Below are 12,792 nucleotides of genomic sequence, written 5' to 3'. Positions count from 1 at the left end.
CTAACTCACCTTATTTACCTAGTACTCACTATTCTGAACTTATAAGAGCCTGTATCGGAGAGATTGGAGAGAAACCTGGTTACATGTCTGGTCCCTCTGAGCCCCCAGAGTGAACAACCAAAAACTAACAGCGTACACACCTGTAGGAGAGCACTTCAACCTCCCTGGCCACACTATAGCAGACCTTAAGGTGGCCATCCTGCAGCAAAAAAAACTTCAGGACCAGACTTCAAAGAGAAACTGCTGAGCTTCAGTTCATCTGCAAATTTGACACCATCAGCTCAGGATTGAACAAAGACTGTGAATGGCTTGCCAATTACAGAACCAGTTTCTCCTCTCTTGGTTTTCACACTTCAACTGCTAGAACAGGGCCTCATCCTCCCTGATTGAACTGACCTCGTTATCTCTAGCTTGCTTGCTAACACACATATATATACCTGCCCCTGGATATTTCCATTACATGCATCTGAGGAAGTGGGTATTCACCCACGAAAGCTCATGCTCCAAAACGTCTGTTAGTCTATAAGGTGCCACAGGATTCTGAGCGTACGCACAAACTTCCCTCCCTCAAGATTTGCAAGTATCCTGTCCCCTGATTGGTCCTTGGTCAGGTGACAGCCAGGCTCGCAGATCTTGTTAACCCTTTCCAGGCAAAAGAGATATGAAGTACTTCTGTTCTGTTAACTCTTACTTATCTGTTTATGACAGAGCCTTTGGTGAGGGACCTTGTCAGAGGCTTTCTGGAAATCTAAGTACACTATGTCCACTGGATTCCCCTTGTCCATATGTTTGTTGACCCCTTCAAAGAACTCTAATAGATTAGTAAGACACAATTTCCCTTTACAGAAACCATGTTGACTATTGCTTAACAGTTTGTTTTTCTATGTGTCTGACAATTTTATTCTTAACTATTGTTTTGACTAATTTACCTGGTACCAACGTTAGACTTACCAGTCTGTAATTGCCGGGATCATCTCTAGAGTTCTTTTAAAATATTGATGTTACATTAGCTAACTTCCAGTCATTGGGTCCAGAAGCTGATTTAAAGGACAGGTTACAAACCTTAGTTAATAGTTCCGCAACTTCACATTTGAGTTCTTTGTTGAGTTTCCCAAGTATGTATGTAATAGGGGAATAGCAGAAGACAATGACTCCACCAAAATGATCTCAACTACCTCTGTCTGGGTGAACAGTCAAAACTCTGAAATAGCTTCTTCTTGACTATTAGAGCCTGTACTTTCCTGGTAGTAACTTATGAACCATTGTCCTCTTGACTCAGAAAAGTTGTTTTCTCTCATTCATACATCTCATGCTTACATTTTCTCAAGGCTTCCAGGACCTCATGGTCTAAGTAAGAAATTACAGAAATGTCACTCTGCTGGGGCACTGGCAAACAGTGTGTATGGTTTATTTTTCTCTATCAAAGCTCAAAGTCAAGCTACTTGTTAAATCCATTAACATAAACTTTAATTTGTTGTATTTTTAGTAAAATTCTATTTAATGCCTACATGATTATAGGCCAAAATATCCTACACTTGTCTAAAAGTGTGTTGCTTGATAACAATGAATATTAAAATTACTTCTTTTCCAGAACAGTTTTCAACAATATATCAGTAACCTCGAGATTGTTTTATAGACTGTGATTGACTTCTCATATATGAATGTTAGCCACATGTACAGGGCTTAAATTTTCCCAAGCCCAGTTTGTGGTGTTCGATGCAATAATTCTGAAATACTGTGGTGTTAATGTAGGGTGTGTCTCAGAATAATGAAGAGTTAGTGTCTTAGACCAATGGAAAAGAAGGGGGTTTTACAGTGGCTGTAGCAAGGAACCAGGAGTCACGACTCTTGAGCACTATCACCAACTCTTGTTCATGAGGTGCTGTGCAATCTGGGCAAGTGATTTCACTTCATTTTGTCCATCTATAAAATGGATATAATCCTTCCCTCCCTCTTACTGAGCCTGAATACATTTTTGTAAAATATTTTGAGATGCTTTAATGAAAGGTGTATGTAAATTCAAAATATTATTTAAGACCTTTTTAAGCTGTATTAGTTTATAACCAGCGTTAAATTAATTTATTCTCATTGTTAATAACAATATTGAGTCATATTTTGCTCTGTTAGTACCCTTATGTCTATTGAAACGTACTGAGAATTTAATTATTAATTTGTGTAACTTTACTACTGCTGTGAATGATTGCCCATGGGCCCCAGTATGCCCGCTTGCAGTCCATTGCAAAACTTGGGGCTATGTTAGTATTTGTGGCCACCATTATAAACCTCAAAAGCACAAAACTATCTTTGGTGCATATTTTATATATAAAGGTAATAATTATGCTTTTTTGTGCAGAGATCAAATGTAAAAGAGTATGTTAGACACCAAACCTGTGTATATTCACTAGTTGATCTTGGTTTAGAATAGATTACTCAGTGCGGTTAGTTTGGAGTTAATTGCAGCATCAGATATGGGCTTTTGAGAGAATGTTTTAGAATTAACATTTCAGCAATAACCATTATTTGTCATGGGTCCCAGCATTCAGGTATCCAAAGAGAAGCTATAATGCAGGTTGTGAAACGTGTGGGCTGAACTGCTAATGTAGTAGGAAATAATTTATGCAGTTAGCTATGACTGAAAAGGATTAAAAATATCTAATTCAAGAAACTCTTATTTTTGAGAACCTGTAAACCGCAGGAATGTAACAGAAGTATATTTTATTTCAACTTCCATAAAGAACAGAGTTTTTTAATTTTATTTTCTGGTTGCAGAAATGCCTATCATTTGCATAGTACCTATACTAAAAAGGAACGCTAATGTACCAGTGTAGATACAGTTTTCTAAACTAGGAAAATGGACGATTTTGGCATTGATCAAAGTGTCCGCTAGTTGTTAGCATAGTTAACAATTTTTAAAATATCTGTTTTCTGCAGATACTGTGGTGCATTCTTGAGTAAATAATGTTATTACAGGACAATCAAATATTTGTGTTCTGGGCTTTGAGTTATAAGGCAGCGATGGTAACAAAGTCAGAAGAAATAAAGTAAAATTACCTAAGCACTATCTATTCTACAAATAAATAAATCCTTTTATCTGGCATATCTGCATCTAGTAGATCCTTAGTATAGTGTAGAGCTAATTATTTTTATATTAAAACAAATTAAATGTAGCTAGCATTCGTAAAGACAGACTTCTAGTGTGAACTGTGGACATTTTAATGTACCTATTTGGTATATGCTGATGATGCTTTATACAGTTAGTGTGTAATACTTACTTTCATTCTGACCCTCTTTTTGCGCGGCCTTGATCTCATCTCACACCATAATGACTTTTGGTTATGTTTCGTTTTTGTTTTTATTTTTTAAGTATCATCAAAATTGAATCTTTGTTTTTTAAGTTATGGAAATGTGGAAGAAACTAAAAATTGTTGAACCAAGATGATTCTAATGTCAGAAGCTGGGAACTTGCTAGCAAGTTAAAGTAGTATGGGCTGGATGAATGGATTTAAGGTGGATAGAGAGCTGGCTAGATCGTCAGGCTCAGTGGGTCATGATCAATGGTTCCATGTTCAGCTGGTATCAAGCGGAGTGCCTCAAGAATCGGTCTTGGGGCCGGTTTTGTTCAGTATCTTCCTTAATGTGGAGGATGGCGTGGATTGCACCCTCAGCAAGTTTGCAGATGACACTAAACTGGGATGAGTGGTAGATACGCTGGAGGGTAGGGATAGGATACAGAGGGGCCTAGACAAATTAGAGGATTGGGCCAAAAGAAATCTGATGAGGTTCAGCAAGGACAAGTGCACTTAGGATGGAAGAATCCCATGCACTGCTACAGACTAGGGACCAAGTGGCTAGGCAACAGTTCTGCAGAAAAGGACTTAGGGGCTACAGTGGATGAGAAGCTGGATATGAGTCAACAGTGTGCCCTTGTTGCCAAGAACGCTAATGGCATTTTGGGCTATATAAGTAGGAGCATTGCCAGCAGATCAAGGGAAGTGATCATTCCCCTCTATTCAACATTGGTGAGGCCTCATCTGGAGTAGTGTGTCCAGTTTTGGGCCCCACACTACAAGAAAGATGTGGAAAAGTTGGAAAGAGTCTCACGGAGGGCAACAAAAATGATTAGGGGGCTGGTGCACATGACTTTTATGTGAAGAGGCTGAGGGAGCTGGAATTGTTTTAGTCTGCAGAAGAGAAGAATGAGGGGGGATTTGATGGCTACTTTCAGCTACCTGAAAGAGGGTTCCAAAGAGAATGGATTTAGACCAGGCGTGGCCAACCTGAGCCTGAGAAGGAGCCAAAATTTACCCATGTACATTGCCAAAGGGCCACAGTAACATGTTAGCTACTCCCCCCCCACCCACCAGCAGCACCACTGATCAGCACCTAACCTTCCATCCCTGTGCCTCTCGCCCACTCTGATCAGCTGTTCTGTGGTGTGCAGGAGGCTCGGAGGATGGAGGTTGGGGGGAGGAGCCAGGGTGCTTCAGACTCAGGAGCAGGGGCTGGGGCCTGGGACAGAGCCAGAGGTTGAGCACCCTGTAGCACATTGGAAAGTTGGCCTCTGTAGCTCCAACCCTGGAGTTGGCACCTATGCAAGGAGCCCCATATTAACCTATGAAGAGCCGCATGTGGCTCCAGAGCCAAAGGTTGGCCACTCCTGATCTAGACTGTTTTCAGTGGTAACAGATGACAGAACAAGGAGTGATGGTCTCAAGTTGCATGGAGAGGGGAAGTTAGGTTGGATATTAAGAAAAATTTTTTCACTAGGAGGGTGGTGAAGCATTGGAATGGGTTATGTAGGGAGGTGGTGGGATCTCGATCCTTGGAGGCTTTTAAGGTCAGGCTTGACAAAGCCTTGGCTGGGATGATTTAGTTGGGGATTGGCCCTGCTTTGAGCAGGGGGTTGGACTAGATGACCACCTGAGGTCCCTGCCAACCCTGATATTCTATGATTCTAACTTCAAACATGTCTTGTTTTTATAAATTTTGCTGTGAATAAAAACTGAATTTGAAGAAAATTAATTACATTTAATGTTATGAATGTTTAAAGTGAGCAACTTTGAGCATGCATATTTAGAAAATTTCTAAACATTAACATTTTAAGGATGTCACCTTCCATTGGCTACAGTGATGCTTGTAAACACTACAGGCTTAATAAGAGGTGTAAAGTAGGGTTAATGTTTATCTAGGTCACATGTTGTGAAGTTTACTTCATTAAAGTTTACAAAATATGTTGATCTTTAGAGGGAAGGTGCTAAATAAGTCAAATTCTTCTTTATAATTGCAAAAATTAATCACACTTTCTTAAATCTTACAGTAACACAAAGCAGACAGACTATTAGTAATAACCAAAATTGTTTTAGTCTTATCCTTGTAATATTTTTTTAAAAGGCTTTTCTGAAAAAAGGTAAATGAGAACTTTTGTTTGGATTTGACACATCCTCTGTTATCTGCTAATGTGATTTTTTTATACCTAATTTATACCTTTATGTAGACTGGTGGCCAATTGACCAGCTGGGCAGTCCAAAAATATCTAAATGATTGAGTGAGGTTCCAAATCCCTTTCCTCGGGGCAGGTTTTGTTAACAATGGACAATACAGAAGACTTGATTGGAAAGAAATACTTTCTTTGCCAGGACACATCCAACTCTCCCTAGTCCATCTCTGATTCTGGGTCTTTCACTGTTAAGGATAGGTTGTCTCTGTTTTATAGGCACTGCTTGCAACCTGCGGTCGCATGACCCTTATCAGTTTTAAGGAGTTTAACCTTAAAATAGGGCACAGCAGCCTGAACATGCACATTAGCACCCTGTTCCACTGGACCTGTATATTTCATGAACGTGTAACTTTTTAAAACTATAATGGAAATTAAAATAATTTTAGTCTGAAGAAAATAAGGGGGTTTCTTGACGTAGTATAGAGCAAGATTAAAGATAAATGGTGAAAGGTTTTTGTAAATGACTTGTATAATGTTTTCTTTCTTAAACTAAAAATAAATAAAATATCATAAAAGCATACAACTTGTAATATATCCACAATATGAATTATTTATATAAATATTTTTATATTGTATTATTTTATATTAGCAATAAAATAAATCTCAGGTTCTTTCCAAATTGATGGATTATACCATATGCTATCATATTGTGTCTATTTCAGTAATATTTTCCTTTCTTAGTGAACAAATAAAATGAAAAATAATCTAAAAAAAAATCGTCTTAAAAGATTCAGTATAAGCCTAGAAAGGTTGGCAAGAAGTACAAGAGACTTTTTTTTATTGGTTTTATTTGCATTTATTATAATATGCTTTTTTTCCTGATCTAGAAAGAATTCAGTTATATCTAGTCAACTTTTGTTTGGAAATTGGCATAGTATTCTATTTCTGAAAAACTTACTTGGGTTGTTTTTTCATCCCCCCAGAACATAGTTCAGTCCATGAAAGATATATATGGGATTAACCTCTCAGATGTTCCTTCAGAGGATGACCTCACAATATATACAAGGTAAGAGCATTCTCAGTCATAATTAGTAAGTGATGATTGGAGCTAGTTAAATACTCTGTATGAGAAATTGCTCCTCCTTCAGAATTTATTTAAACATTGTTCTGGTATGGCACTGGCACTAGCACTAGCGTTAACTTGAAGCTGGCAGTATTTTACTATTCTGTGTCTTTAAAATCAAACTCTTTATCTCTCATATGTGTGCACTCAATTTTCTTAACTTCAGCATGAAGCTGTGCAGATGCCTCCAAGTGCAGAATTTGATAGTTAAATCAAATGGACTTGTAATGAAATATCAGTTAACATTTTTCCAGGAACAAGGGACAAACTCAAATTAATAGTAGCTCTTGAATTTACAAGTACATAGTTCACATTTATTCTCAAATGTTGAATTACACCAATTTATAAAATGTCAACATTAGAGTTCTGCAACTTCAGAGAATTTTTTTAAAAATAATTTAAATTTCCAATCCGTTAAACAATCTTAGCTATAAAATGCAAGTACAATTATATAAATTAACCTTTTTTGGTAAGAAAACTGTTATGTTTCTGTCTTCTGCAGAGAGACACAAGTGTTAGCTATACCTCTTATATAAAATCTTGTTCGGCTGTGACTGTTCCAGGAAAAATGTTTGATTGGTATTCAACATTTTTCTTCAAATATTTACACCTTTTTTGCTATATGCCAGATCATTCAGAAGCTACTTATGCATTTTCTGTCTCATCAGAGGCAACTATCTTAAGGTTTAAAACTGCTGGTTTTCATCTGAGACTGGAACCAATTATTAAATCTGGCATACAGGCTACTCGTGGAAAAGTGGGAAAAAATGACCGAACTAGGAGGGTAACTCATCATAACAGTGCATTAAGATCTTAAATGATAACTTTCTTGTACAAATACTTCATAGTTTTGATAGGAGATGGTTGAAGCCAAATTAACTGGGACTCCAATATCATGGTTTGATGAAATAGTAACTATATAACTTACTCTGTATCAAAATTATAAGGAAGTACTTTGGATCCAATTCGCAAAAGCATTTAAGCATATATTTAAGTTTTGTCATGAATAGAGATGGACTTCAGCACTTACTTAACTTTAAGTGCTGTCCTGAGTAGGAATGGTTTCCTGAACTGGGCCCTTTCTGTTAGTAAATTATAGTCAGAAAAGCAAAATAATAGGAAGGCAGTCAGGGAAACTTAAATTGAAATTGAAGTCTCTTCTAATTTGTTAAGGCCTGTAATGCTGTTGCCATGCGAGCAACTGCTTACCCAGTCACGTGGTGTGCAAATCAGTTATGCTAGTCTGGTAAATCAATGTTTTAAACACCTGCTTAGGCTTTTGAATTAATTAATGGAGCACTGGACAATAGAAAACTACACCTCATAATGAAAACTTAGACATACATGTTTGTCAAGTGAATGACTGTAAGCCATGTGTTGAAATGCAGCTGTGCAACTTTAGATTTGCTTTATGATGTGTAATGACTGGCTAATTACATTACATTACTTATTATGTTGTGAACCATCCCTGAATTGTGAGGAGAAATTTAATTCACTATAGTCTCTCCATGTGATATGTTCTTAGTTTAGTTTAAAAATAATCAGTCCTAATATTATTTGACCATATTGACTATTTTTTTAAAAGCCTCCTTTTAGAAAATCAAGTATAAAATCATGACTTTAATTTACTGAGGCTGAGGCAGGGAGAATGCTGTTGCTAAAGAGCTCAAGTCTGCCATATGCAATGGAGTTACTGAGTTCCCTCCCATTTTCCCTTCATAGCCACTAGCCTGGTTCATCCTTCTCAGCTCTTCTACTGGTTTCCCTTTCATCTGCTGCCTGGAAGGAACCCAAATGTGTGTTTCTGTCCTCCATTCCTTTTCACAAGCTTTGTGAGAGCAGAGGAAATCCTCTACTCTGAAAGTATAGACTGGATAGAGGAGGAAGACACATTTGCATATCCTTCTGAGGCAGATAAAGACTTATCCAATTAAATAGCTAAAACCAGTGAAATGAGAGGGCAGCTTTTCAAGCTATGCAAGTCAAGTAGGAGAGAGGTCAGAATCAGACTTATCTGCATGGAACTTGAGCCAACTTGCCATCTATTTAGCTTACTTCTCTCTACAGCTGCGCTACCACCCAATTCCAATAGTGACACCCAGGTGCTCCTCTTTCTCTCTCCTCCTAGAGGTCTTCTGTGGGGAGTTCATGCTATTGGAAAGAGCAGTTAACTCTGACTGTCTCCTCTTGCTGATGGCCCCATCTGCTGCCTGTGAAATAGTAAGCAAAACCTACTAGTGGGCAAGACCTCCTCCTAGCTAAAAAAGGGGCCCAAAATGTACCCAAACTTTAGTTTTAAAAGCAACTTTAAAAAAACCAAAAAACTAGACCAAGATAAGTGTATTAATCATCATGACTCTCACTTTTGTGTTAAGTGAGGTGAGTGTTCCAGCTGTCCTTTAATGTACCCAGTGTGACTTACTGAAACTGCATAACTCTCCAAATTGTACAGAACTGTCATTTTCATTAATTCACTGAAGTTAGTGCAAATAGTTCTTGCTCTCTTTATGACTTATACTTTTATCCACTGCTACTCCATAGGTTTGTTCAGTTAGGGCAGAATCAACATAAACAAGACAAGAGCAGCCAGCAGCTTTGTTCAAAACATCATCTAGATGGGGTTATAAATATGTAAGTACTGTTTATTTTTTCATTTCTTTTTCCTTTTAGTTCGGTTCTTGCTGTGGTTTCCCTCTTGTGAGAGAATTCTTTGAAGTCGGACAGTGTACCTTAAAAATCATTGAATAAATGTCTGATATCAAAATATCATGAATGCCACAAATATTTTCTACCTATTCTTTCATCAACATCCATTACTTGTATAGGATACAGGGTTCAACCCCGAAACATAATGGGTAGCTGAGACATGGGTGGATTGTACCCACCGAAACAGGAATCTAGCAGTCTCTTTTTCTCACTCAAGTATCAGAGGGTAGCCGTGTTAGTCTGGATCTGTAAAAGCAGCAAAGAATCCTGTGGCACCTTATAGACTAACAGAGGTTTTGGAGCATGAGCTATCGTGGGTGAATACCCACTTCCTCAGATGCATGTCTCACTCAAGTAACACTTGTATAATATATCCCGCAAATAAAATCTCATTTAATTTAAATGAATTTGCAGCTTTCTGTGAAAGTTGTATTTTAGAATTTTTAATTAATATCCTATATCTGCCCACCAGTATTCCAATTAGGAGTGTTCAAATCTGAATTTATTTTCAAATATATTCTTTTGGATCTGAAGATTTGTTTGGTCCTCTATCATATCCCCCCTTAATAGTCTCTTTTCCAAGCAGAAAAGTCCTAGTCTTATTAATTTCTCCTCATATAGCAGCTGTTCCATACCCTTAATCATTTTTGTTGCCCTTTTCTGAACCTTTTCCAATTCCAGTATATCTTTTTTGAGATGGGGCAACCACATCTGCACACAGTATTCAAGATGTGGGCTTACCATGGATTTATATAGAGTCAATATATTTTCTATCTTATTGTCTATCCCTTTCTTAATGATTCCCAACATTGTTTACTTTTTTGACTGCTGCTGCACATTGAGTGGATGTTTTCCGAAAGCTATTCACAATAACTCCAAGATCTTTCTTGAGTGGTAACAGCTAATTTAGACCCCATCATTTGATATATATAGTTGGGATTATGTTTTCCAATATGCATTACTTTGCATTTATCAACATTGATAAAGTGATGTTTTCAAAAGATTCTTAAACTACAGATTAATTTTAAATGCTTCCAACTTATTTTCAAAAGGGTAATTAATATGCAGTTTCTTAGAATACTTCATTAAAACAGTTTGATTTAAAAATATATTATTTTCTGTTACAATGTCTGGAGTGGCTCACGACTGAGTGCCTTCCTCAGGGCAGAGTGTCAAAAACAGGGCAGATACCTCAAACTGGAAGTACGTTCTATCATTAGATTTTGCCAAGCCAGTAACAAATGTGAGCTCCTAGATCACTGTAACAATCTTACCGTGGAGTCACAATCAGTCCCTTTGGAGACTCCACTCTATCTTGTCACCTAGACAAACTGGACTTAGTGATAAATGGTCACATAAACCAAAAATCACACCACATTCGGGTTGCTTCCAGTCCCACCAGGCCAGTCACTTCCCCAGTTCACTTAGTACCCTAAGTCTTATACCAAAGACAACAAATACCCCTAGCCAATCCTGTAATAAACTATCTAAATGTTTAGTAACTAGGAAAGAGAAAGAGTTACATATTGGTTAAAGCAAACAAACATAGATATACAAATGAGTTATCATCTAAATCGTAAGAGTGACAGAGTTGTAGAGACCTGTCAATTCAAATTCTCTTTCAGGGGACCCCAGGTGATAAGCCCTAGGGATCTCTGACTTCAGTGTAGTTTCTCTGGCCCTGTGAGAGTTCATACAGCAACAGGATGAAAAATCTTCACGTTAGCTATTTTTATTTAACTCTTCCAGCATTCAAAGGAATGGGATGAGGCCTTCTATGCATACTTCACCATGGGTGCAGTAGGATCATTCTGTCTATTGCGATGATCCTTGATGGCCCCTCTAATTTTGACAGTTCTTCAGGATGGGTGGGGAGGGGAAACATTCTTCCCATTTGGCTTCACAAGTTTAGAGCAAACATTGTTAAAGTTATAAAACAAAAATTTACATATTTCTTTATAGCATAGAATACAGACATTGCAAGTGAGGTTAGTACATGCAGCAACTTAAAAGTATTTCATCAAGTCTAATTCTTGTAAGACTAATACCTATTTTGAAATGGTCTGGTTTCCAGCTGTGAGTATGTCGGTTCTTAACTAATGCCTGCAGTCTTGGCAGGAGCTGACACTTGATCTGCTAGCATCACACTTCCGTTTTCTGAAAAAATAAAGAAAACTTATGCTAACAGCCCACTTTTGTATTAAAGACATTTCCCCATATAGACACTTGATTTACCTAGATGCTAAAAAAAATTATTTTGCACATTCTTGCCTTCAGAAGATAATGCAGAACTCTGAAATGGGAGACACCTCTGAACTTTGAAATAAAACTAGCTAGAGATGCTAAACTCAGCTTCAGAGAATCATAGAATCATAATTATTAGGGTTGGAAGGGATCTTAGGAGATCATCTAGTCCAACCCCCTGCTCAAAGCAGGACCAATCCCCAAATGGACCCCTTAAGGATTGAACTTACAGCCCTGGGTTTAGCAGGCCAATGCTCAAACCACTGAGCTATCCCTCCCCTCCAATTTTAATAGGAGATTATACCTATCGCCTAGAACTGGAAGGGACCTTGAAAGGTCAAGTCCAGCCCCCTGCCTTCACTAGCAGGACCAAAAGAATTGTCTTTGATATTGCAAAAGTTAAGAATTAAGTGGGAGGAAGGAATTTGCAAGGGAAATTAAATCTGTTCAAAAATAACAAAATTGCTGTTTGTAATGAGGTGCATTCACCTCTTGTGAGCGCCATATGGTCGAGTGTGTGCAGACCTGCACTTTCTCTCCTTGTAGCCCTCACTAGGCTTAGGTCCTCAATTAGTCCTGTAGTCTATCAGTGGTCTCAGCCCTAGGCTGTATTACAGGGCTTCCCCCGGAGGCAATGTCCTCGCCATCTCTAGGCATTTCAGGCCTCAGCTCTCATGCTGGGTCACTAAAGGGTTCAGTTCCCCTTCTGGGGTGCCTCAAAGTCCAGGCCACTTTGCCTAGGCTAATAGGAGGTGGGGGAACCCAGACCTGCCCACTAGTCCAGGTCCCAGCCCATCAAAGCCATGCCAGTGCTTTAATTCCCTGTGCCACTTCCCTGCGGCCTGCATAGAATCATAGAAGATTAGGGTTGGAAGAGACCTCAGGAGGTCATCTAGTCCAACCCACTGCTCAACACAGGACCAACACCAACTAAATCATCCCAGCCAGGGCTTTATCAAGTCAAGTCTTCAAAACCTCTGAAGATTGAGATTCCATCACCTCCCTAGGTAACCCATTCTTGTGCTTCACCACCCTCCTAGTGAAATAGTTTTTCCTAATATCCAATTCAGATCTCCTGCACTGCAACTTGAGACCATTGCTCCTTGTTCTGTCATCGGCCACCGCTTTGAACAGCTCCATCCTCTTTAGAATCCCCCCTTCAGGTAGTTGAAGGTTGCTATCAAATCCCCCCTTAGACATCTCTTCTGCAGACTAAATAAACCCTGTTCCCTCAGCCTCTCCTCATAACTCATGTGCCCCAACCCACTAATCATTTTCATTG

At 38.5% G+C, this 12,792-nt stretch overlaps 1 protein-coding gene across 4 annotated transcripts in view; it reads left to right on the top strand.

Moving 5' to 3' along the window:
* FIG4 (FIG4 phosphoinositide 5-phosphatase) overlaps positions 1-12,792 on the top strand; it is a 157,398-nt gene that overhangs the window by 112,544 nt on the left and 32,062 nt on the right. For 2 of the 4 annotated variants that reach the window (XM_050951349.1, XM_050951351.1), the window contains exons 21-22: positions 6,421-6,503; positions 9,102-9,191. In XM_050951349.1, the coding sequence (XP_050807306.1) occupies positions 6,421-6,503; positions 9,102-9,191 (173 nt within the window). Of the gene's footprint in view, positions 1-6,420; positions 6,504-9,101; positions 9,192-12,792 lie in introns of those variants that run through there. The other 2 variants (XM_050951350.1, XM_050951352.1) reach the window with 1 other exon arrangement.

Source organism: Gopherus flavomarginatus, chromosome 4 (genome assembly GCF_025201925.1).
Source record: "Gopherus flavomarginatus isolate rGopFla2 chromosome 4, rGopFla2.mat.asm, whole genome shotgun sequence".
In the NCBI taxonomy this organism is placed as follows: domain Eukaryota; kingdom Metazoa; phylum Chordata; order Testudines; family Testudinidae; genus Gopherus; species Gopherus flavomarginatus.
Note: the sequence above shows the minus strand (reverse complement) of the source record. Positions and strands in the feature narration are given on the sequence as shown.